The sequence below is a fragment of the Passer domesticus genome, chromosome 5 (assembly GCF_036417665.1).
Source record: "Passer domesticus isolate bPasDom1 chromosome 5, bPasDom1.hap1, whole genome shotgun sequence".
Lineage (NCBI taxonomy): Eukaryota > Metazoa > Chordata > Aves > Passeriformes > Passeridae > Passer > Passer domesticus.
The window spans coordinates 68,913,890-68,939,514 of record NC_087478.1 but is presented as its reverse complement, the minus strand read 5'-3'; the positions used below and the strand labels follow the sequence as shown (position 1 = coordinate 68,939,514).

Genomic DNA, 25,625 nt, shown 5'->3' with positions numbered 1-25,625 from the left:
GTCAGTACAGCTTGGCATAACTGGTGAGGAAAAACATCCATAGCAGAGAATGGGAGCATAAGATAAAGCAAGCAGATACATTAATGTAAAACTTGCCCTGCACAATGCTTCCAGATTTCTCCAAGAGGAGAAGAAACAACTTCAGATTAAGATTTCCTGAAATACTCATGTTTTTAAAAAACTTCCATTTTCTTCTTAGATGCTTAACTTGCTAATTCAATCCACTGATTGCATTATCCTGTTTGCATGGGCTTACTCATACCATCGGAACAACAGGTTTGCGCACAGTACCCTTATGGTAGCTGATAAGAGGAAGAACCAGAGAAAAGCTGGATTTTTCCATTTCTGCTGGCATGTGTATCACAGCAGTCAAAGGTTTTGCACGAAGTTGACTAACCAAAAGTCTTTCTGTATCGTAGTTTGACTTTTTCAGATACAGATTGCTGGATGAAATAAGAAATGTATTTAGGCTGGTAATTTGTCTGATGCAGTGTCAATTCCAGACACTTCAGTGTGGTAACGCAGAGTAGGCATATATATCTATATATATATAAATCTATAAATCTGCTCCTTACGTGGCAACATCACTTTTCCAATAAGTCTTTTTCCATAGCTGAGATCAGATTGTCCTTAAACATTTTTCCCCAAACACGGAACTCTTGTGAAAACTAGAGCTGCCAGTCCCCCTGCTATGCATCCTGTTTTCCATATATCCTTGGTGGCCTCCTACGACCAAAATCAGTCTAACAAAGCAAAGCATTTAACGTATTAGTTTTTTAGATTGGTGGCTTAGAAAGTTCTTCCCCTGTGGGCATTTGCAACCTTTGACTTTGCTTCTGGGAAAGGCTCTTGAATTTGCACCAAGGTTACATTTCATGTATATAATCGTCAAAATTTAAATAATGCTATAACTCAGTTTTGCTGTATAAAACCAAACTGTGTCAGATACCAAATCACACTTAAGAATCTCCTAGGCCATTTGCGAGAAGCCTTCTGGAACTAAGTACTGCTAATTGATGGAAGGCTATTTTAAGTTTTAAGAAACTAAATCTTCAGAGCACCTGGCTGAACTTAAATGTGAAAAATGAACTCCATTATGATGCTCTTAACTTAGTGCATATTTTTGATCATATTTATGCAGCACAGTAAGTGGTTTGTTTGTTTCTTTGCAATATTTCCCTCTATCTTTTGAGCAATGGTCAACATTTTAGAGTGCTATTGATGCTGTTATCAATGCTTTTCATTTCATGCTACAATTTAGCAGGACACAGATAATCTAAGGTAAAAAGAGAAATGCGTGGAAATTAATCTCTAGCATTTGGCTACTTATTGAGTGCCCTGAAAAGGGGAAAACAAAGTTTGGCCATAAGCTGTAGATGCTTTTGAGCTGAAGGATAAACAAACAGCTTCATTGTCTGGAAGAGAGGGGTTGTTGGCTACGTCTGAGCTTTCAGGTGAAGCAAAACTATATTGGGAGACCACCATTCGCCACATAGCAGAAGGAGTTTAAGGCAATGGAGGAGAGATGGAATAGGAAGATACACTCACTTTCTACTAGGTGGGCTTTGAGAACCTGAGCTACAGGCAAATATTGTACAGTTATTTTTGTAATGAGTCTGGGAGCATATTCAGGCTCCATTAAAAGTCTCTCATATTCAAGCCTTACCTTAGAATAGGGTTGTTTATGCAAAAGTTAATATTAAAAAGGAATTTTTTTTTTTTGTTATTCTCTGAAAGAACAGGAATACCCTATGAGGATCTAGGGTTTCTCCTGTACTTACATTAACAGTTCCACATAACGAACATTTTTGTTCAGAGCTTCAATTTCTTTCATCTCTTGCTCAGTGAGGGAGAAGTCAAAGATCTAATGGAAGAGATGTTAGGCACGCGTTAGCATTTCTTGTCATAACCAACCTTCATATGTTCCAGATTCCAGAAATACAATCCCTCCTTTTCCCTGTATCTCTCCCACAAACCCATGCTTACTTGCATTTGCAGGAGTCTTGAGGACATGAATAAGCTCAGTCACATTGCCTACACCTTTTTTTCAAGAAGTGGAAGGTAGTCTGGCAATACTGAGACACCAGCTTTTAAAGCAATGTGTTTCCAGGGAAAGTAAGGAGCAGCATGAGTACTGAGTGCTGCAAGGGATGCAAGAACAAAATAATCTTATTTTTGGGTGGTAGCCAAACCAAATGTTTTCTGGTGGCATGGTTGTGAACCTTTCTGTCACACTTGTGTGCAGCAACCCTTCCCTAGCAGAGCTGTCCCATACCAGAAGACAGGGCAGAACAACCAGTCCTTCCTGAGCTCCTGCAGCCTTGGGCTGCTGACCTACTGAGTCACCTCATCTCGCTTGTCCTGCTCACTGCAGCAGCTGCTGCTCAGGGACACACCACCAGCTGGAGCTTTAGCTGCTCCAGAGACACCAACATTTCCTCTATGCACTGCTCTATTATTGTCATCCCTTGTTACCATTTACTGGTAGGGACAAGAAGCATCAAATGTCGCAAAGTTTACCATTGGTCAAGCTTTACAAATGTCTACAGAACAAATGGGGAAATTAACTTCTATAGGGGCTAAGCCAATGTAAGTGGATTTGTCCATGTACTACTGGGGTATGAATTTACCTGGAAATTCTCTCTGATGCGTTGTGGATTGAAACTTTTTGGGATCACCACCACCCCTCGCTGGACGTTGAAACGCAAAGCAATCTGTGCCGCAGTCTTGTTGTACTTCTTGCCAATGGCATTCAGCACAGGATCCTTCAGTAAGGGAGGGGAGGACACATTTACCCTGGAAAAAAAGTGGGAAGAAAAAAAACCATAAAGCCTCCTAATCTTTAATGTCAAAACATAGGGGCATCTACTTGTTTGGGGACAGAACACTGCACCTTTTGACAAGTAGGGTGAAATACAGGATAAAAGCTTTGGCTCTTAGGTTGGGATGTTGTCAAAGGCAACTCCCTGTGTGATGTCCTAACGTTGACTTCGTTTCTCCTTTGTCACCTAATCCTCATACCTTCCCTGTTCCAAACACTTGCCTTCTGTTAGAGGAGACCTAAGGCAACCTCCTGTGTAGACACCTGCTGTCTTTGATGACAGCATGCAGCAGGAGTGTTGAAAGTTTACATTCACAACAGTAATATTTAGACATTGAGGTTCAAAACCAATTTAAAAAATGGAGCAGAGGTATTTTGCATGGAGGCCCAGCAGTGGAGAACTATGTTTCTCTGGATATTGTCCCTCTATTTGAAAGTAAGATGGGGACTTACCATGATTCGTCTCTTGATGTTCCCAATGGGCTGTACCCAACAATAATGATGTCATGTTGTCTGCAAAATTCGAGGAGTTTGGGTTGGGTGAAATAGGGATGGCATTCTACCTGCAAGAGTAGCACAGAAAGAATGACTAATCAACAGGACCAGACACAGAAGCAGAAGATATCCCAATATTTGTGAGAGCTACTGACCAGGTGATGCTTTCAGGAAAGGATAGATGTAAATTAGGGAATAGGGAAACACCATCTGTGATTACTATTCTAATTGTACATTGCTGGGTGATTGATTTTTTTTTTTTTGATGGACAGCAGATTAACATCTGCAACCATAATTTGACTGCAGGGAACGTTTATTGGTCTGCAGTGGAAAGGTGACAATAAGTGGGGATTATGGAGGTGAGGCAACCTCGCTAGAAAAGGAGGCTGAGAAGGAAACCCATCTTGTGGGTCAGCTTTTCATTTCTCTGCCTCTTGCATTCAGGATGACTAATCTGATGTTGTTTTTAGGGAAGTGTTGGCATAAACCGTCCTAGTTAGAAAAGTGGGGGGGGGCTATTCGAAAGGTGAGATTATGACCTTGTTGCGAGCTCTGCCCTCCCACATTGCAAACACTGTTCCCTCACAGGCATGGATTTTCTGGCTGTGATCTCAGACTCTGGGAAATGGATGTCTAAAAGGTGACAGAACAACCACTGTTTGCAGTGGTTGCTATCTGTCAAGTCTGAAGCTATCTGGCACTTCTATGCTTGCTGGCCAGCTGCCCTAAGCTGAGCTTAATCTTTTGCCTGGTTTTCCTCAACCCCAGGAAGCACCAGCAATGCTCAGTGCAATCTTAGGGGCACGCCAGAAACAGCAATTGCATTTTGCACCCGCTGGGCACGTTAATACCAGGGAAAGGTGCTGGAATTTCCTATTCTCACAGGCAGCCTTTCCCTCCAGGCCAAATACAGAAATGAAAGCTGTGGCCAGCCTTCTTGCCCTGCCTCATGGCCATTTCAGCCCTCCAGGCCATGCGCTGGGAGTGGGAAGTTGGTCCCAGTTGGTCCCTGGCCTCATCTCTATTACTGCTAATGTGGATATTTGTGCCAGGCAAGTCAGAAGGGCTTCCTAGAGATTTATAGGAAATGCGGAGACCTGCCAAATGCCAGAGCCAAAGGTACTGGGCACTCAGATGGGTTGCTGCCACTTGTCACCTTCTCAGAGCCCCGCTGCTGTAATTTAACTCGGATGTGCCTGTCATCCTCACGAGATTGTTCCACTTGGGCCAGTCACGTAACAGGGTCTCCTTTAATTGCACATTTTCTCTATCTCTTACAAATATCTTTATAGGAAAAGTACAAAAGAGCAAGTACAGGAAATTCAGGAGTTGCTTCTAATGGCTTTTACCCTTTGGAAGCCTGGAGTGACTCAGGATCTGTAGGGTTGTGCTGGTGTTAACTGAGGTAGACATGGCTTCATTGAGCACTGTTTGGCTCTGAATGGCTTTCTTGGGAATTTTTGGACTTGAATTAAGGTACATGGTAGGAATCTAAGGTCTACTTTGACTCAGCATTCAGTCTTGTTGTGGAGCTTTGGCACAGAGGCACAGGTTTTATAGTACTGGAGCAGAAACTGAGCAAAGCAATTGCTCCAGAGCCTTCAAATATTGATCTTTAGCCTAGATAGGAGGAGTAATGTTTTCAAGCTAGAAATGTAAGCATGGAGAGCAGCATCTGTGGCAAAGTACACATCACCTTTCTGTATGTGGTGGCTTAGGCTGTGTGTTTGCATTCCCCAAAGGGCAGTGGCACCGTGGCAGGCACTGCCCTTGGCTTGCCGTCATACCTGGTTGCTGACAGGTTTGTACTTAAGTCCTGGCTTGTTCATGATCATCTCCAGTTGCCTGCGGTTGAAATTGGATACTCCAATAGACTTTGCCAAGCCAGCATCTTTACATGCCTCCAAAGCCTGCAAAGAAAGCAAAGACAAGAGGAGTCCCACAAAGACAAGAGGAGTCCCACATGTTGGCTTGATTTCTTGGAGCAGGCATTTTAGAGAGAGGTGGAAGATAGGATTATTGAGACCTTTTGCTGCAGCAGAACAAAAAGCTCGATTAGCATGAGGGCTGGTGTTGTCCAGACAAACCAAACTCTATTCCTGTGTCAACCTGCTTTCCAGACCAAGCCCTAATGTTTTTTTTTACCTCCTGTGAGGGTAGAAATTGTCTGGAGAGCAGAAAGATTTAACCTGAGGTATGGATACTTAAGTGCCAGGTAACTGCTTTTAGAGAGTTTTGCTTACTTTATGCTGCTTTAGCAGTGCCTCAAAGCTGGAGAAGGCAAAGTGAACAAAACAAATTGCTTTCCTGATAAGTCAATTCAGTCCTTTTGATTGTAAGACAGTTTTTCATATGAAGTCTTTATTCAGTGAAATCCCCTAAATATCTGACAAGGCACATCACAAACCTGCACAGAAAAGTTCAGCACAATATCAAGCAGAAAAAAAATGTGGATGGGAGAGAGGCATTCTAGATATTTTGCACTTTAGACAAATCCTAGTAGCTGGGAAACTCTTGTGAATACTGGACATGAATATATTCCCTGGTCTTCGTTTGCTTCATCTGCTGGGTTGTTAAGGTGAAAGGGGGTCCTTTCCTATGGTGTTCCCCTTTTCTGCCCTAAACTCTGCACACAAATAATTCAGTGACTGTTTGAGGCAGAGCAGACCCCACCAAGGAGCCTTTCCAGGTTTTGTTATTCTTTCTGTCTTACAGGAGCTGAAAACAGGGAGGTAAGAGGAACTGTGTTTGGTGACCTCTAGTTGACCTCATATGCCTTTTATCACTCAGTGACAAGTCAGCAAATACAGTCATCTGAATTAATTTTTACCAGCTAGCTTAATTTCACTGAGAGAGTGAAAATATCTGGATTGAGTTGAGCTATTTTGATTCAGATTAAAGCTGCTATTTGCAGGTGCTCCCCACCACCTACTTTTCTCTTGGCTTATTAGCTGAAGAGAGTGGCCTGCTATAGAATAACCTTTACATTAAACACCAGCTGAAAGATAAAAATATAGCAGTGCTGGGTGAGCTATTGCTTTTAAGATCTGAGCAACCATTCTGTGAAAAGAGGGGAATGAACTACATCAGCCAAATTTGAATGTAACATAAACAGCTAACGTGGAAGTCCCCCTTCCCTCTGAGACCCAGCCTGGATGGCTCATCTGCCAAGGGAAAGTTCAGACCCCCTCTGGGCTGTCTCCCCCTTCAAAATTTCACTCAGATTTTCACCATTCTTCATCTTTATCTGCTGTACCTCGAGTAGAGCTAAACTGGGACATGACTATCCAGATCTGGACAGTGCAAGCTGAAGTAGAGCATGTAGTAGCACCTCTTATCTCTCTTGGTGTGAACTGGATGTAATTAGTGATGCTATTTCATTAGGCGGGGTGTGGAGGGAGAGCTGAGCAGCTCTGGCCATGAACTAAAGAGGTGTCCATGGCTTTGAGAGGCAGAAAGAGGAGATTGCTAGACTCACTTTCTTCCTCACTGAAGATCCTGAAGCCAAGTGACACTAGGCTTAGTGAGACATCTGCCTAAAGGGCTAGAGCACATCACAAACAAATCTAGGGTGCAATCTTTCAGGCAAATGCTACTTCCCTCCAAGTTTTCTTACCAGAAAAATCTTGTGCTCCCATCTGATAAGTAAATTTAGAAGTGAGTGAACTTGTTCTAGTGGCAAGTGATGGCAAGATCTTGGGCTTTGGTTTTGGGGGGGGGGGGGGGGGGGCAGGTTGAGTGGGGAGGTGTTGGTTCTCTTTTGTTTTTAATAGGTTTTTTTTTTGTTGATTGTTTGGGGTTTTTTATTGTGAGCTTAAGGCAAAATCTGTTTTTTCCTGCAAGTGAAAAGATTTTATTTTTTTTGAGATGACCCAGTCCCTTCTGAGGGCTCCAACTTTCTCTTTCTGTGCAGATCTGATAAAGGGGAAGGATTGGTAAAAACCTAATGATAAAAGCTTCAAGTAGTGAATATAGAGTACACTCTCTTAAAGAGGGAATGTGGATGTCTGATGTTTCGACAGTGTTTTGTTATAAAAATAATTAAATTACAGCAAAAAAAAACCCAACATGGTTAAAGAATGCTTAAGGATAGAAGTAAATTTTATCCATGGATCTAGTAGAATTCAATCCATTTGCCCTGGCAATTTGCTTCAGTTATGTTTATGAAAACCACAAGTGAAAATGAGAATGAGTATGTATGTGTTTAAAGGATATATGGATGGGTATTGTGCTTGCTTACCTCCCAAGTGGCACATAAGTCTGTCTCATGGTAGATAAATTTTCCATTTTCATCTTTTGGGTAGAGTGCATCTCCAGGCTGAAAAGTAATACCATACTGCTGTGCTTTAAAGGAAGGATTTTCAGTCCTTAGAGTAATTTTTTTTTTCATAGACTCTGTTTCTACTAGTAAACAACAAAAAAAAATGGAGTAGTTTTCTGAAACACCCTAAGTTCAGCAGGTCATTCATGCTGGGCTTACCACATCCTCGTCTGCTATATCATCCTTGGACACACTCCTGAACTGTCACATGAGAGTACACTCAGGAGTTCCTGGATGGCCTTGTTTTTCAGTAAACTTTTGACCTTTATGTTGTGGCATCCAAAAGACTCATCTCCTTCCAAAAGGCTGGGTTAGAGTACCAGCCTGTATTCTCTTCTACTTCTTTCCTCTTTGTTTTGGCCCTTCCCTTGCCTCCTGCTTGTGTCGTAGGTGCTTGGGAACTGGACTGAGCTGGTACTCTTCCCAACAGCCGGAGGGATCCAGGACCTACTGTCAGTAATAGGCTATTGGCATAGCTAACCTCTTAAGTGCATTATCCACCTTTCTTTGGACACTGTTTCCTCCAATCTCTGTACTCTGTAGGCTTCAGAGATGATTTATGAACTGCTGTCTCACAAGCACAGCTTTCTCTTATTTGCTGGTTATTTCACTGCTGTTGCAGGCAATGCATTAACACCTCCCTCCCTGGTATGTGATCACAATTTCACTTTTGTGTTTTGCTGCAATTTGATTTTTCTTTTTTTTTTACAAAAACCCTTCACTGATGTTTGGCATTTGATCTGACTTCAAACCGCTACATTTCAAAGGCCTGGGTACAAGATGTTGACATGGTAACTCCTTGGGAACATGCAGCTGTGACTAATATGATCAGTAACTATCACCTCCCAATTCAGTCGAGTTCAAATCCAAGGCATTTAATGGGAAAAGTGAGCCTAAGGAAAACACAGCCTCAGATTTCAGAGGGCCAAGGTCTCAGTTACAGGCATAAGCCTCTCTCCTCCAAATGTACTGATTTTCCTCAGAGAATTCCACAAAGACTACTTGTTGCTTTTGTTGCTCTGTCTTGCTGGAAAAAGGAGGTAGGTGGCTGTTTGGTACATTTTTTTCTATTAGAAGGCAAAGTGTTTGCCATCATAATATGAGGTGGAAAAGCTTTATTTGCAAAACCACCCCATGGTATTTTGGAACAAATCATTCATCCCATGATACCCCAGCACACTTTCCAAGGACTTCAAGTTCAACGCATTAAATAGTTGGACCTATTTAATTTTAGTAAATGAGTCTGAATTCAGGACCTTTTTACTCTGCCCCACTTCTAATTCATTCACTTCTATTCAAAAATTTTTTTATAGTTGTCAATAGGCAGCAATTATATCAGCTAATTTACTATCCTCCTATTTTCCTATATTTTCCTCTATCATTTGTGTTTTAAAAATGAACCAAGTCAGGATGAATGGTGCTTGACTGGGATGTGGTGTGAACTACTGTGGATTTCTATGTGATCAAATCTCCTACCTGCAGAGAATTCTGCAAGGTGTTGAAGTGCAATTGTCTCTGCTCAATAGTTTCCAGGCAAAACTTTCTCTACCAAGCTATCTTTATATAAAAGGAAATTTCTGAATGGAAGAACTGCCTGCAGATGAATAAAGTGCTGAGAGAAAGGCAATGTTTTGATGGTGACAGGGTGGTGACAAGGTCTTTCAGAAGTTGGTCACATATTTTAGCTCTGGGTTCTCATGAACCCAGAGCTAAAATATGAACCTGCACCAGTCATCCTAGAAATGCTGATGTCTTCTCTTGCAGTTCTCTTGGAGATAGCTTTGTGTTTTACACTGGATGAATGGTATGCTTCATGCTGCTGCATGAGCACTGAAATTAGTGTGGCAACACCGTACAGTCACTGCCATTATGTGGGATCACAGCTTATCATGTCATGTCTGAAGTCTGGAGGCACTCCAAAAGATACCAGACACCTTACTTGCTAGTTTAAAACTCAGCGACTCTTAACCACTGAGAGGAAAAGTCCTGCTCCCATTATAATTTTCTCACCAACACACATGCAGGAAGACAATTCTGCACATCCCCTTGCTTTCATAAAATGGTCTTTGACAAGTAGGCTTTCTCAAGAAAGCAATTTTTATAACCTGTGAATGCCTGTCCTATAAACAGAAAGGCAACGGGAAGTCAAATAGTGATGCCAATGGTCTGTTTTAAGTTATTCTTTTAAAATTACAAGATACTTAGATAAGACTTGTTCAGTGTAACACTAAAGTACCTGCTTTCCTATCAGATGACAGAATCCTTAGTTTGGGACAGATTTGCAGACCATTTAGTGCACCAGTTGATGCTTACTGATGACTCAGTCGTCTGAGAAGAATCCCCCAAAAATCTGCTGGTTTTTCACACCTAAAATACCTGTAGGGTATGAGCTCCCCAGGCAGAGGGAGGGCACATGGTGGCCTGGAGGAGACCTGTTTCTGCTGGTTATTCTCTTGCTAGGGTGGAGGGGCTGAACAACACTGCTGGGGGCTAAAGGCAGGAAGGACCAAAGTCCTGAATGGGGAGTCTATGTGGGGAAAAAATACAGGGAGGTATAGGCTAATGTTGGTAGGTCAGCTAATAATTGCTCCCCACATGGTGGCTATTCTTGAGCTGTTGAAAAGCAGAGAGGCTTTGCTGAGTGGTGCTCTCTGAAACCATAGTCCTCTTGCTCTGCCTGAAAGCGCTGTGACAAATTGCTGGCTGGGCTCTGCAGGGGCATGTTTCTTACTGTTTTCAAGGTGGTACTGTAAGTTCTGTCTTAAGTACATCACTGCTTCCAACCAGAGACTGCTTTTGCTAGACTTTTGGGGAGGAAAGCACCAATGCTTGCAGGCTAGGGGTGAGTAGGAGTTTCTTAGAGTTACACCTGCATGCTCCTCATCAAAGGCAAGCATCACAGGCAGGATGGGTGTATTTGTGAGAGAGAGAGCAAAGAAAGGAAACCTGTCACAACTGCAAAATAATGAGGTTTTTTCATTTTGTATCTGACATAGAACAGTGTATATTTTTCAGGAAGAAAATGACTTATTTTTTTCTCTCCTCTCATGAGAAACATAAATGAATCTCTAGGTCTGCTACTCCTTTAACTACTCAAGATTGTTGATACAAGCCTCAGGGAGTCAGATGTACATTACTTTAAAGCCAGCTGTCTATATCTTTATATTGTGAGACAATGACCTTCACTATGTGGGAGAATGAACTACTAAAGAATACAAACACAAGAAAAGGGAAACAGGAAATTGCTAGTGGTGGGAAATTTTCAGAAATGTACCCAAAAGGATTCCATACGTGTGACTGTATAAATAAAATTTTAATATCAGAGTCTGGTTACTTCTATATAGGTCTTAATAGGATATGGCCTCCTCAGGGGGAAAAAAAGGGCTGCAAGTATAATCTGATAGCCTCGTTGGTAAATTGCTTCCTATCTGAGAGTTCTGGTAATTTGCAGTTCTGGTAATTTCTGCAGAAAAATATGATTTTAATAATCAGAGATCTACCTTTCTTGCAAAAAGAGGCCAGTTTAGAGCTCAAATCTTGTTCAGAAACAATTAACCAACTAATTGCCTGACCCTATTCTCTCTTAGAAGAAAGATTTAATTAGTTCAAAACCACTTAAATGTTGTGAATATAATTATTTTCATTTTATTTGCCTTTATATCATGTACTTGTAGAGGAAAATTGTAAAGCAAGGTACATACAGCTATGAAAGCAGAAAGTTTGTGGACTTGCAAGAGGGAGGCATGCAACTATGATGTGAGCTCCCTGCATTCAAAGGTTTTGCCTAGAAGTTGCCCAGAGCCAGCAGTATGAGGGAATATCAGACTTGATCATTTAAGAATGAGAGATGACAACCCATGTTTGGCACCAGTTGGGATGTAGTGAAGCTGAGTGCTGCAGTTGCAGAGATTAAGATCATAACCACAATTTTCCCAGCAGCTTTAATTTGGGACAGAATAAGGAAACCAAACTGGGTGACTTTTTACCTTTCCCTCTCCCCTCTGAACTTTGCCCCTGGCCTGCTGCTGCTTTGTATGAGCTCTTTCCTCCAGTGACTCTCTCTTCATGGCTCAGAGGGGATTCAGACACATGTACTGCTTAGCTGTGGTAATTTTTCAGAGTAGGAGTTGGGAGACCTGTCCTTCTAGCAGAAACACTCCAAGAAACATCTCTCCTGGCCTTTTCTCACACCATCTTATATATGTCTCTCTTTGGGTGGGCAGTGCACAAAAATACATGCATGCAGTATATATCAAAATATATATGTTATCAGCTCAAAATGCTATTGACAACCTAGGCTGGAAGCTGCCAGGAATATACTAGATGGAGACCTTGGTTCAAGTTAAGTTCATGCACTTTTTCCAAGCAATATTTCTTTTTACCTTGAAAGCCATTGGCAGCTCAATAATGTAGAGGTCAACGTAGTCCAGCTGCAGGATCTTCAGGGTTTTCTCCAGCGTGGGACGCACCAGCTCCGGGGGGTGGCAGGTATTCCACAGCTGGGGAGGCAAGCACAGGGTTTCTTTGGGTGCCAGGAGGAACAGAGAAAGACCCCCAGCACACACACACTCCCTTCCTCTTGTCCTTCTGACAGAGCCCATTATGCAGAGTGCAGAGATAACATGGTCTCCATCCCTCCAAGGCAGAGGTGAGTGCCTTACCTTGCCTTCTGTCAGAGCCAGGTGCAGAAGTTAAGACAGGAGTTCTTGCCCAGGACTGATGAAGTGTTGACCCAGTAAAGCCATTATGTATTTTTTATTGCAAAACAGGTTCTTCTGAGCTGAGTATATTGCAAACTCTTACTCAATGAATTTAGACAGATTCCTTTTGTTTTCCAAGCATATGCTTTCACTGAAAAACTTTGTTCCCACAAGGAATCTGTGGTCAGTTTTATGCTTGAAGGCAGAAACTCAGATCATGTGAGTTAGCTATTGAACAACCAAGCACCCAGCTCTAAGAGAATCTTCTGTTTTTCTCCTGTGGTCGGGGAGCCTGAGAGACTGCCTGACCTAGACAAGTTTTCTCTTATTCCCCAGTCCTCATGGGAAGATGTGTTTGTGTTTAGTCACTGTAATGCAGGTGTGAGTAGTTAAAGCATAGCCTTCTGTACCTCTTTAATGCAAACTGCTTCCTTTCAGGGTTATGCCCCAAGGTTGCTATGGAGTGTGCTCAACTGGTGAGTGTTCAGCGCTATCTCTAATTGAACTCTGCTGATGCAAGTCTCTTGCAAGAACAAAACCATAGCATGGTAATTAGTAACCAAGAGCTCTTTGTAAACTGATTGAGTTTTGTCGATTTAACTGCAGCAGAATTAACACACAATAGAAGGTTTTAAGTACCATTTCCATGCACACAATAAGTTGGGCTAAGTTTTTATTTTCTTTTTTTTTTTTTTTAACTTACAAAATTAACCTGTGGAGTCCCGTTGAGGTTTTTGTCACTTTTGCTGGTTGGAAGAACCTGCTGTTTGCTGGTATGGTAATTGTCTACTCAGTTCTGCCACCAAAGCTGACAGTCTAGAATAAATTTGTTCTAAAGACACAAAACTTGAATTGTGATTTATGGGAGAAGAGGATGATTATAGGTGTTAAAGGCCATAGCCTGTTTAAGTTATAAGTTATTTTAGATGCTTGCTTTTTTAAAAATATGTTATAGTTATTCCCTGGGAAAACAATCTGCTCAGTTCTGCCCACAGAAGCAAGGACGTGTTAAGCTGTACTGAGAGCAGGACATCTGACCCTGCCCTAAGATGACAAACCAAAACACCTGGAAATTCATACTAGGCCTTTCTCAGCTGTATGCTGCAAGATGTGAAGAGTTTATGATCAGCAGGCAGTAGTAAGAGCTGAGGTGTACTACAGTAAGGGACCATGGTCGTGTTCTCAAGAGTTTAAGTTGTTCCACTGGATTGACTGAAAACTTTTGGTCTATGTCTTTTTTAAGCATTTTACCTGCAAAATGAACTTAACTTGTATTTAAGTAAGGCAATTACTTTGTAGACCCTTAGTGCACAGGTTGTTACTGTGTTTTAGAAATTTGATAACCTGACATATATTGCTTAGAAGTAGTTTTTCTGAGTGCCCTTTCGAGCCCAGTTCTACCGAGCCATTTGCCAGTGAATATACTTCCTTCTAAAACTGCAGAGGTTCTGAAGAACCAGCCTTTAAAAACAACTGTACTATGTTTAAAAACGTTTGTTCTATGTCAATACATCGATGCCATGGAAACTTGAGAGTTTTATAACTGTTCTCATGATTTGTACAAGTAATTGTATTATCTACCTAAGCAGAACCCATGTTTGAGCAGTCAAAGCTGCCAGCTGGCTTTGGCATTTCAGGACACCACATTTCCTGGAAATGTTACTTCTAGTTTAATGAAAGAAATATCCTGGGATGAAAGAGGAGACCAAAAAGGTCTTGCTATATAAGCCAAGTGAGATGTTGGCAGTTGATATAAAACCTCTAAAATTTCTGGATGCTGAGCTGCTCTGCCTGATCAGGCAGCCAGCAGCAAGAGCCAAGTGCAAGTGCTGATGATTTCAACTGGCAGATGCAGCACGATCACACCAGGTCACTGTTCCAGTAATGCTGCCACTCAGCAGGGCTCCTCAGTCCCTGCTGATGGATCAGCCTTCCATCTACAGCATCTTTGCTTCAGGAAAGGTCTGCAGGAGGGGCTTGAATCTGAAGGCTCTTGAGAATTTCCAGTACTTCTGATGTCAGTAAGGAAGAACACATAACTAACTTCTGCAGTGCCTGGTGCTTCCAAGAATGGTCTGTGTATCTACCAAGTTTCCTAGAAGATGCAACAGTTCATATCAATCAGTTACTGATCAATGCCTGAAGTATCTACTGGGTTGAGATTTGCCTGTAGTTTGTAAGCTGCCTAAGTTTGTGAGGTGCATTAAACTAAAGGTACATAAGGCAAGGGAGATCCACTCCCACTCCTTCTGGGAAGTTCAGAGCTGCTGTGAGAGCTTTGAGTGAAAGCTGTGAAAATCCTTGATTGTGATGGATTGAATTAATTGCAGATTATTTTCAGTTTCTGCCTTTGAACTCTTTTAAAGATCATAGAAATGTTATAATGGACTGTCACCCTGAGTGGCTGACATTTTGTCAAGCACAAACTGTATGAGACATGACTGTAAGAGAAATCCATTTGTGTGTCATCTCACAGAAACATGGCAGGCTGGGAGCACAGGCATTGGCTGTTGTGGTACTGTGTGTAGCAGACCTGTGCCTTGCAGGACCTGCAGTTTTCCAAATGACTCAATGTTTATTTAGTGAGTATCAACTAGGAAAATAATCTGGTGATCAGATCAGACAACAGAATACAGAAAGACTTAATAAATAAAGGAAGTTTGGAAATTTTACCAGGAGGTGTGCTTTCATAGAGCCTAAAGGTTGATGTGGGCAAATAAACTGCAGAGGAAGCAGTTGAGAAAGTTAAAATATTCAAAATTGTTAGGACATCTCGTTCTTTTGGCACAACTCGGTGGTTTTGATTTGTAATATTACTGATAACTTGCAGTAATGAACCTATAAAACTGTTGAAACCAAATATTTTCACTGATCCAAAACAACATATTTGGCGTATAAGAGACTGAGAAATTCTCCTGATAAAGGCAGAGAATTTGAGAACTTGAGGCTTTTCTCAGAATGGCATGGTTGTTATCAGTAGAACCAAGCAGGACACTTGGAAAAGAGGTGCATATTTTACAGATTGGAAATTGCTGTACTTGGAAATTGGTCTATAGCTGCTGAAAATCCTCTTGGTCTGCAAACTATCCAATATGAAGCTTAATTTTCCCAGATCATAGAACTTGACTAAATTGCTCACAGTAAGCCAGGCCTCTTATCCCATGGGATCTTTCACTCTAGGAACAGTGGTGTTTATTTGCAAGTCTGTTGAGTAATTGTGGATTACGTCTTATTTGGGAAAGGAAAAAGGGAAAATATTAGCCTGATGTGTTCAAAGAAGCACTGCAGAAAGGACTATTTGAGGCCATAAACTCCCTTAGAAACTGGACAGGCACCATTGCACTACAATGTGCAATGACCTCTCTTATACCTGGGTAATTCATCGTTGTGACAGCTTCTGTCAGACACTTCATTGGACAAGGGATTTCATTCTTTTAGGAGAGAGTCAAGTCATAGAGTTAAGACTTGAATATATAAAATAGCTCATGCATTACTCCAGCCTCATTGCTCTAGAACAGAAGTGTAATGACATCTTCTCTCCAAGTAAGTTAATTCATCATCCTAGAACTTTTTAATTACAAGTGATACAGTAACTAAGGGTGTAGCTTGATGAATAATTTTCTGGCAGTAGTACCAATGTAGGCACTTGCTGTTCTCCCATACACAGACACTGGCATGCACATGCTTGCTCCCACCTCTTTCATTGTGCAACCTCATGGCAAACCTGTGCAGAGAATTGCTCTAACAGAAAATAGCTCAGTTGCAGGATCATTGTCCAGCTGGGGCTCTGTGTGTGACAGCACAATGTGTGGCACAGTAACAGGCTAGGCAGCACTTTAGGCTGAACTTAGCCGTAGTCTTCACATGCAGGTGCCTACAATAACTAAGTAGAAGGGATGTTGCATGGTTCCCACTGCTATCAGAGATTTAAACAGAGAACAGTGATTCCTGTGCCTCACAGGAAACCTAGTGTTCATAAAGATCTGCAGCATTCTGGTAACGCTAGGAAAGAAAAATAAAGGATGTTGGATCTGGAAGGAAATATTCCAGATGTTGACCGCCAGCACTCTTAAGAAAAACCATTTACAGAAGTCCTGGAGTTAGTGTAAATAATCTGAGTGCAGGTTCTCACCTTGCCACAGTAAAATATGTCTTCTCTCTTGATCTTCCCTTCAGCAATCTTCTCCCGGATGGCTTGTCCCACTTCATGCTCATTGAAGTAGACAAAGGCACCATCGATGTGGCGGTAACCAGCATCGATGGCAATCTTCACTGCCTCCAGACAGGAACCTTTGGGAGTCTGGTGGGAGAAGGAAAAGAATTAACATAATGTCAGCCTACTGCTTACCTCTCCTTCAATGCTAGAGAGTCCCTGAGATATGTGCACAATTTGTGGTGTAATTCATCCCTTACCTCCCTGGCAACCACGTTCCAACCTCTAAATAAGAGAGGGCTGTGCATTTTTTCTCAAAACTGTTGAGCATGTGAGATTAGACTTGGAAAAGGCAGCAAAGCAAAAAACTGTCTCATTATCTCCATGAAAGAGAAAATACTAGTGTCCTCAGGAAGTAGAATCAAATGCATGTGATATGAAAACAATTTCAGAATTTCTTATCTAGCGAGCAAGGGCTTATCTACGACACCCATTTGATAAAGTGGCTTATTCAACGAGAAGATGACTTTTTGGTACCTGCTGATCAGAGGCTCTTTGAATAGCTTGGACCTTTCAGCAGTGCAGGAATTTGGGTTGACATCTTTCTCCTCAAATCAACTTACAGTTGTTGGTATCATAATCTGAAAGTCAGAACTATCTACTGCTATTCCCAGTTCTGAAAAGCTGCTTTACTGTGTGGTTAAAAAACAGTACTTGCTTTAGTGTATATTTATATATATTTTACTGCTTCAGTTTAAGATGATCCCAAGAAACCTCCTAGTAAGTGACATTTTTGTACTGTTTGCTCATCATTGCCAAAATTACAAGAGTAAGCTTGTTTTTTCAGAACAGTCATAATTTCCATTAGCCAGCGTGGCAAGCAAAATTACATGTAGGCCAAACTAAGCAAAAAAGCACAAAACTGGTTACTGAAATTATTTGTCTGGTCACTAAAATTGTACTGAAAACAACTTATGGTTCCTACACTTTTTGTAATGACAGAGCAGACCTAAGTCATGATGGCCAAGGGCGTGCAGCAATACTATTCTCCCATCCTTTTCATGTGCATTGTTCTGCTACAACAGGGATATCTGATTCACTTTAAGAAAACCTGAAGTAGGGCAAGTGAAACTGCTCTGCTGTGATGCTGTCTGTCAACAACAAATGGCAAGAATTGGATTCTGCTATCTGCAAGTGCAGGGCTAAGACCACACTGCTTCTCCTGTGAAGAAAACAGATGCCAGAGGCATCTGGAAATGAGATAGTATGAAGAGAGGATGTCAAATTTGTTGGTTTTGACAATGCCAAAGGAAGAAGAGAAGCGGGATTGGCAGTAAGTGTTGTTGGGAAGGACCATTTTTCACCATATCAATAGCTCTCCTTCCTCTCTCTCCTAGCTGTCCTTTTTCAGCTGCCTGGCTGTCCATGAGTTTGTCATGAAAGAAATAGCTTCTCTTCCGTAGCTGTCGTTTTACAGCTGCCACTTCTGCCATAGCTGCTATAGGATGCTTCAATGATTAAGGACATGCTTCTTCCCTTCCATGCATATGAAAGAAGTCTTTGAAGGACTGCTGAAGACACCTGGGGACGTCTTCATCCCTGTCTTTCAGTTCCAGAACTGTGGGCTGGAGGCAGGTCATTCTGGGATAATGGGACCTGCTTGCTCAGCGCCCCATCTTGACTAACTCTGAGGGACACAAAATGGACCAACTTCTGTTTGGGCTTGGGAGGAACTTTCTGCTCCAGCATGCAGTGTTGGAAGGTTACTTAAAATACAAAACTGCTCACACGTGTCCTGATTTATTAAAGACCTGAATGAGGGCCTAGGAGCAAAACGGCACAATTTGGCACTCTAGAGTATTTACAGCAATGATGATGCAATCCTGTGTGCTTAATTGAGGAAGACAATGTAACACTTGTTTCAGTGCTTTGCTGCTTTCATTGTGGAAGCCTCCCAAAAGCACGCTTGGCCCCTAGCAGGGCCCTTTCCCAATCGTTAATGGATGTAACGAAGACCATGGCAGCTACCAGCTTTTCAGGCACACTCAATGGCTACTTTTCACTTGGGGCATGCTGGGCAGCATTACAGAAGTGCGAGGCACGGAGCAATGACAGTCTCCAACATGTTCTCTGCTTTGTCCCTGCCTGAACCTGCAGGAGAGGATTTGAGAGAGGCATCAGGATGAAAGCTCTGACACGAGTATTACAAGCCTGCGGTGACTGATGACAGTAACCTCAGACCTCTGCCCCAGCAATGAGCTGCACGAGGTTGGAACCGCTGTTACAAAGCACAGGCTGACTGGCACAGAGCAACAGGGCTCAGCTGAAAGGTCTGGGGAGCTCAAGCCTAAGTGATTATTAGTTATCTGAAAGATAAGTATATTTCCAAAAGTATTATCAGTGTTTTTTCTCTCTGAAATGTGATTTTGCAAACAATGTGTCTTCTAGATTGCTTCAGCCTGTTTGACTTTTACCATTCAAGTGTATGAAAGCAGAGCACTTAGAGGACAGTGATGCATTACCATAATATAACTGAAAATGGGATGTGAACCCAGTACTAGAATTTCCCCTTTTCACATTCTTGAGAGATTGCACAAACACAGCTCCCTATTGTTTCCTGATGCTGTAAACTAAACTCTACCAGGCAAGAAAAGGTTGATTATTGGGTTGCATCTTTTCTCAGTCACCAGGGCCAATTTGGTCAGTATGAAAAGCAGAAAGAATAGATGAGGAAAGGTAGAGTCTCACAGGCAAGGGAACAGCACAGTTTCAGCCATGGAAGGAGGGTAAAAGAGGAAAATACTTGCAGTTACTGCATCTGCTTTTAGCTGAATCAGTTGACTTGTGTTAGAGCTGAACTTCTGTGTATTTCTTAATTTTTTTTATATGGGACTTACATCTGTACAAATAATCTTTTGAAAGACTCTTCCATCTCAAGCAATAACCTTATTCTTTAGGGGCTCGGGGTGGCTTTTTTTGGATCAGGTCTTGATTACCAATGGCCGGAGATGGGTTTACATTATATATGTATGTTTTTATTGCACTAGTCCATTTCATCTGATGTGGTATATTAGTTCTGACAGATTCTGGTCTAAGGTGCTTCATATAAAAATGCAAAGCAATCTAGGGAATAGTTTTTGGAAAATATTGCCTCTATTGAACCATCCCAGATGAAGGTCTGAGACATCTGTGAGTCTGGAAACTTTATACCATATGTTTATTTTCATTCTAATGGAGAAACTATCATTTCTGGCATTTCACATATTTAATCCTTCCAATCCTGCAGTAATGGGCTGTGATAAACTGTGCTGATGATTTGCACAGGCTAGTCATGTTGTGGTATTGCCATTATTAGAAGTGTTGCTTTAGGTGTCGTATCTTATTCCATTGTTTCCTGACAGACCATACCAAAGTTAGGTGACTCCAACCACCACTGCTCATCCATCTTTCCATCAGAGAAGGCACAAACCTGGATCTTTCCCCTCTACTTCACTGCTCAGCCTGAGGTGTTTCAATCTCTTCTGTCTTTCATTGGTCTTCAGTAGTGACCAGATCAAAGGTTACCAATTGAAAACCAGCTTTTATTTAAGTGCAGATAGAAATTTGTGATTCATCTGTGTTGTATAACGGTTAATCACTAATCACAGCAGCTGATGGAACAGCACTTCCCAGGCTGTTTGGCCATGGACAGCCACCTTATTCTACTCAGAACCCCAGACCTCTTCCCTCTCGTTCCTGCAGGTCATACTCACTTAGGACATTGCCTAAAATGCAGCTGCCTATGCTGCCTGCTCACTCCAGACAGAGATTTATTCTTGCACCATTCCTGAATGAGCAGAGCTTACTTTCAGAGTAGTACAAATACTAGATGAGGTACTGAAGTGTCTCTGTGTCATAAACCTTTGTGCTTTGTTAGTAGTAATTCAGTACTGTCTAGTTTTGGCCTTAAGACAAATCTCTGCTTCTTTATTACTTTTTATTTAAGTGTAGATAAGAGGTGTTCTTGACCCTTCGCCATAATTAATGTTTCAGCTTCTAATCAACGTGTCTTGCAACTATGCTACTTTGATCAAAGACTTGTTTTAGAATGGGAGTTTTATAACCACTTGTGCACTGTAAGTCAGATATTTATCTTCAGTGCTTTTGCAGACAGTCACTAATTTATGCCAAAGAACCATATAAGTCTATTGGACATTTTACGATAAAAGAACTGTTTGGTTGACTAGGAGGACTTGCTCAATCACTAATAATTTCTTCAATAGCATCTGTGTTATTTTTAAGATCGTAAACTTTAAAAAAACAAGAGACACAATTATTCCCTCTATCAATCTGTAGCTTGTAAACCAGCTGATTTACCATCATGCATGGCCTGCATGGCAGATTTAACTGGTATCTGTTTCCTTCAGGCTCCATGATAAATAAATCCAACAGAAGGGCTGGAGGAGCAGACTCAGATATGCACCTTCACTGAAAGGAAGCAGCAATTTGGCCCCTTCTCCACATGTGAAGTAGCCAACTGGCCAGTTACCACTTTCTGTGAGTCTGAAAAAGCAATGTGCTTCATCAATTCTGTCTGTCTGAAAGGGTCTGCTCTATTTTTCCTCTGAGGCCATAAACTTCCCTAATTTTTAATGTTTATTCCAGACATCTTCTGTCATATCCCATTTTGTCAAAAACTATTCTCCCTACCATAGCAAATGGTTCAGCTTCAATTTCTTTTGTGAGTGCACATGACCAAACCACAGGAGAATATTTTTGTGCAGGCATACCCATGAGTTTTCTCTTCCCACTCAAGTAGAACAGTATTTGCTCAGCAGTGTTAGTGGTTGTCTGACTTATTACTGTTATTTAGTGTCACAGTTCAGCTGCCCTCCAATTCTTTTGCTTTTTCTATAGCATCTTTTTCTGGTCAGCAATTTCTATTGGCTTTCCAGCTGATTAAGAGGGTTATCTCCAAAGACAAAACTAACAGGACACACTGGCAGTAGATTATAATCTTGCAAAACCATGTGAACTGCTACTCTAGTCGTTGCTTTGATGTTTTAACATCAGTATCATCATGTATTCTTTATTAGTGCGTATGGTAAAGGAAAACAGTCTGACTCAGGCTTCCAGATTCGGCTTTGCCCTGTTTTACACGAGCAGCTTTACTGAGTTGCATGGTATCAGCAGCGCATGAGAGCAGAGGAAGCAGCACTTCAGGGGAGAAGCCCTTTACCTTAGTCCTGAGCATCTCACCTGTTTAGTGCAATGCTTTGGAGTCTTTTAGCCGAGAATAATGATCCTGGGGAGAAAAGCCTGAAGTGTTAGGAGACACAGGGCCATCTTCTGGAAAAATCTGAGTTTAGCTGCAGCAGAATTACACAAGATATCCAAGCCATGGGCCAAGTGCTCCAGTCCAAACCTGTAATTTAGGATGTGGAGCCGCTGTTTAGGAATCTTAGTCAGCTAAATACAGGAAGGAGAAAGTAGGTACTTTCCTTGACTCAGAGCCTCCTTCATCAGAGCTCGGCACTCACACACAGATTCTTGTGCAACTTTCTAGAAGCCCAGTTGCTTATTTCCATTAGCCTGTTTTCTGGACAAACTGGCAAAAAGGATTGGCTTAAGATGTTAGGAACAGAGCATAGAAAGCATGTGTACTGAAGGCCCTGCAGGAAAGCACAGGTTGAGTTTACAAAGCCAGAGGATATGAGCCACACAAGGGTAAATTCTTAGAATTGTTTAATCTTGTAAAAGAGAAGCTGTACTGTACACCTCTTTCTTGGAAAATGCAACCGCCAGCACATCCCTCTCTCTCGTACACAGGAAAATCTGGCTTTCGTCCCCCGGAAGCATTGGCAGCCACCATTCAGGAAGCAAAACCCAGCAAAGAGTTCTCTGCAAAAGCAGGTAGAGCTGGGAATGGAGGCAGAGAACACTGATAAGAGACACAGGCTGCTGTGCCGGCCCAGAACTTCGCTTTATGTCATGCACTGTGTTGCCTTGGGAAGTGGAGAACAGCAAATAAGCGCAGAGAAAATGGGGAGAATGGTGTCACTTGTGGCCTTGTGTCACACCATGAATGAAGGTGGAAAAGGGGTGCCTTTCTCCTCTAACTTGATGCTCTATCAGTGGCCTGAAGCGTGGGGTTTTTCCATACAACAGAAATTAGATTGCATAGCTGCAGAATTAGCATTTTTACAATTCCTGTGACATTGTTATTCTAGGATTTAGCCAAAGCTGTCTTCAGGAAAGCCTTGTTATTGTAGCTGGCAGAGGGTAGCTGGAGTTATTTTTAACACTTGATTACGGAATCCTCAGTTTTAGGAACTCTGCAACTTCTCACTTGACACAAAGTCAGTTAATGCAAGGTGAAGTAAAGAGCTGCCATACCTTTCTGCAGGCAGCTAGAGGATTAAAGCAAACCAAGAACATGATGTGCACACCTGGGTCCCTGTGCTTACAGTGCTAGGGGGGTGGACTGGGAAAGTTTCCTGAAGAGCTGGAGGACACAACAGCCAGCTGGCTGGCCCTGGAAAGCATGGATCTATCTGGGAGGGTGGGTACTATCAAAATACCCTTCAGACAAGCAATGCAATCAAAGGGATGTGTGAGGTACAAGTGGAAGTTAAAGCACCAGCTTGTGCAATAAAGGAGAAGAAAAGGTTGCCAGTAGCTCTTCTGCTTTATTCCCTAGAGTTAAAGGGGAGAGGTTTCTGGCGCCAGTTCGAAGAAGTGTTTGCAAAGGCAAATGTAAAACTTGGGGAATTCCACCACCTAGTTAGTTGAACCAACAAGAGTTGGCTTCGAAGCCTAGAGAGGCATTTTCTGCACAGTGCTTTCAAGTTTTGACAAATCTGGCCTCCTAGGTCAACCAAAGAGACAATCCAGATGTTAGCTCCCCACACGAGCTGCAAGAACATGCTTACACTGTTTTTTGGAGAACTGTGGGGAATCAGGGACACATAGGAGTGCACAGCCATATTTAATGTATGGAGTTGGTCAGGGACATTTTAAAAATGGAGCTTTGCCTGGAAAATTGGGCTCTAAATGTTCTTGCAAAAAAGTGTGTCTTTCAGTTGTGGTAATCCCAATTACACACTTGTAGGGGTTCAGCTTTTCCCTTCTTCAACAATGCCAGTGATTCTCTTGTCTCCTCTTCTGTAAAACAATCTTAACTTTTATTAGATAGATAGGCTTTCCCTGTGGCTTTTGAACAGTCTTTAAAAAACCCCAACTTATTTAGAAAGCCATAGGAAAAGAGAAGAATAAAAGTACTATTTTTTGGGTGTCAATATTTGGTTTAGTATTATTGCTCTGGTAACAGCTAACTTTGTAGTTTTTGGAAGAAGGGTATAATGAAACAGCTAGTGCTTGTCACTTCAGCATGCAGCTATGGAATGAAAAAGGTCTGTTTTCTGTTTGGTTACTTTTCAAAGAAAAATCCCTGGTGACCAGTTTCGAGTAGTGCTACTGTCCTAAAAGCTTATCTGGATTAACCCTCTATTAGTTTTGGATCTGGACTGATTAAACATGATACCCTGTGTTACAGACAGACATGTAGTTTGGTGGGTCATGCTGGTACCTGATATCCACCATCCAAAAGTTGTCCTGACTCCCAGACAAAGCTGTCACCTTCTAAAGGAACCCTTGTTCTGAGAGCATTTTCCTGTGGAGCACTCTTGCCGTGTCCAAGTCTACACGTGTTGGTACTGTGTTTGGGAGCCAAATGACACAGTGCCAGGGTGACTGCAAGAGCCAGCCTCTCTGCTTGGATGAGGCAGGCATCACTGCACAAGTCCAGGCAATTATCTGGCTATCAATGGATTCATTAGTTCAAGTCCTCGGCTCTGTGTGTGGATACCTCTCTTAGTCCTGGAGCAGTCTGAAATTGTTTTCATGTAGCAGCTAGATGTCATCATAGGTTAGAGGTACTATCATTTTAAGAAGGGTTTTTGTTTTAGGTATGCTGGAGTGGCCAGGGAGAGGGGAAGAAGTTGCTCTGACCACAATCTGCTGCTCATAACAAACTCAAAAATTCACCATTTCCCAGGACCAGCCATTTTTTGTCCATTTTACTCAGAAGTCCTCCCTTGGCTAATGAACTTTGTAGGCAGAAAGTTAGTCTTTCATTCACACTCATCTTCAAGGCTGGGCTCTTCCTCATTAGGAATTTTACATATTGACCACTTCATTAAACAGTTTTTAATCTGCTACACATAATGATACACTAGTTGTGTTCACAACTGGAAACAGAAGCCATTGACACAAAGTAGAGATTAGTAATACTATCAATTTGTTTTCTATTAAGCTTCAGGTTTCATGAAGTGAAAAACCAGAGAGATTTCATCAGGGAAGATACATGGAGGTAAAAGAGCATTTTGCAAATTCAACAATGTCTTAGAACCATGGGTTTGGTCAAATCAAAGTATTAGGAACAAACTCATGTCTCCAAAAGTTGCATGCAAGAATTTTTCCTCCAGATTGACAGAGTGTGGTAAGTCATTTTATCAAATCCAAATTTAAAATCTGGTTTAAGTACAGTTCTTATACAAAAGCTAGGAGTTTCTGAGTCTACCACATTTCAGGAAAAAAAATATCTACCTCTTCTAATTACCTGATTTTTCTAATTATATTACTTGGGTTTTCTTTCTTAACAAGATAAAATGCAATCTTGCATTTATGCAAGCCAAAATGTTGCATTGTATAACACAAGAATACAGGGAGCTAGCAGGAACTGAGGCATCAAGAGGCAGTTGCAGGCAGAGGATTAGAAGTCAAGGCTAAACATGAAGAAGAAAGTGTTAAAGACAAAGAAATGGAGGAAGACTGCTCCAGTGGCAGAACAAAAAAGTTGTACAGTTGAGGAAAAAAGGAGAATGCAAGATAAATCAGAGGTAGTAAACCTGCTGCTTGAGCATATAAAAAGGGAATTTTAAAATGTGTAACAGTAAGCTTTTAGCAAAAGTCATCAATGAAATCAGAACTTTTTCTGAGACTCTTTTGATTTAGTTTAACCTTCTAGTGTGTACCCTCACCTCTTTGTTATAAGAAGCTTGATCTGTGAAAGCACTCTTTCATGTATGAAACCACTTATTCCCTGGAATATTTGCCACCTCTGTAGCAAACAGCAAGGATGAATTAAGGCAATAC

At 41.7% G+C, this 25,625-nt stretch overlaps 1 protein-coding gene and 1 long non-coding RNA gene across 6 annotated transcripts in view; one reads left to right on the top strand and one right to left on the bottom strand.

Moving 5' to 3' along the window:
- Window positions 1-25,625, top strand: part of LOC135300867 (uncharacterized) — a 159,613-nt gene that overhangs the window by 34,633 nt on the left and 99,355 nt on the right. The gene's annotated exons all lie outside the window — the stretch shown is intronic.
- The window catches only part of AKR1D1 (aldo-keto reductase family 1 member D1), a 34,391-nt gene that overhangs the window by 1,502 nt on the left and 7,264 nt on the right, over window positions 1-25,625 (bottom strand). The window contains exons 2-8 of one of the 2 annotated variants that reach the window (XM_064420821.1): window positions 16,470-16,637; window positions 12,020-12,136; window positions 7,557-7,634; window positions 5,104-5,226; window positions 3,275-3,384; window positions 2,631-2,796; window positions 1,782-1,864 (exon numbers count right to left, since the gene is read on the bottom strand). In XM_064420821.1, the coding sequence (XP_064276891.1) occupies window positions 1,782-1,864; window positions 2,631-2,796; window positions 3,275-3,384; window positions 5,104-5,226; window positions 7,557-7,634; window positions 12,020-12,136; window positions 16,470-16,637 (845 nt within the window). The remainder of the gene's footprint in view (window positions 1-1,781; window positions 1,865-2,630; window positions 2,797-3,274; window positions 3,385-5,103; window positions 5,227-7,556; window positions 7,635-12,019; window positions 12,137-16,469; window positions 16,638-25,625) is intronic. The other variant, XM_064420822.1, reaches the window with a different exon arrangement.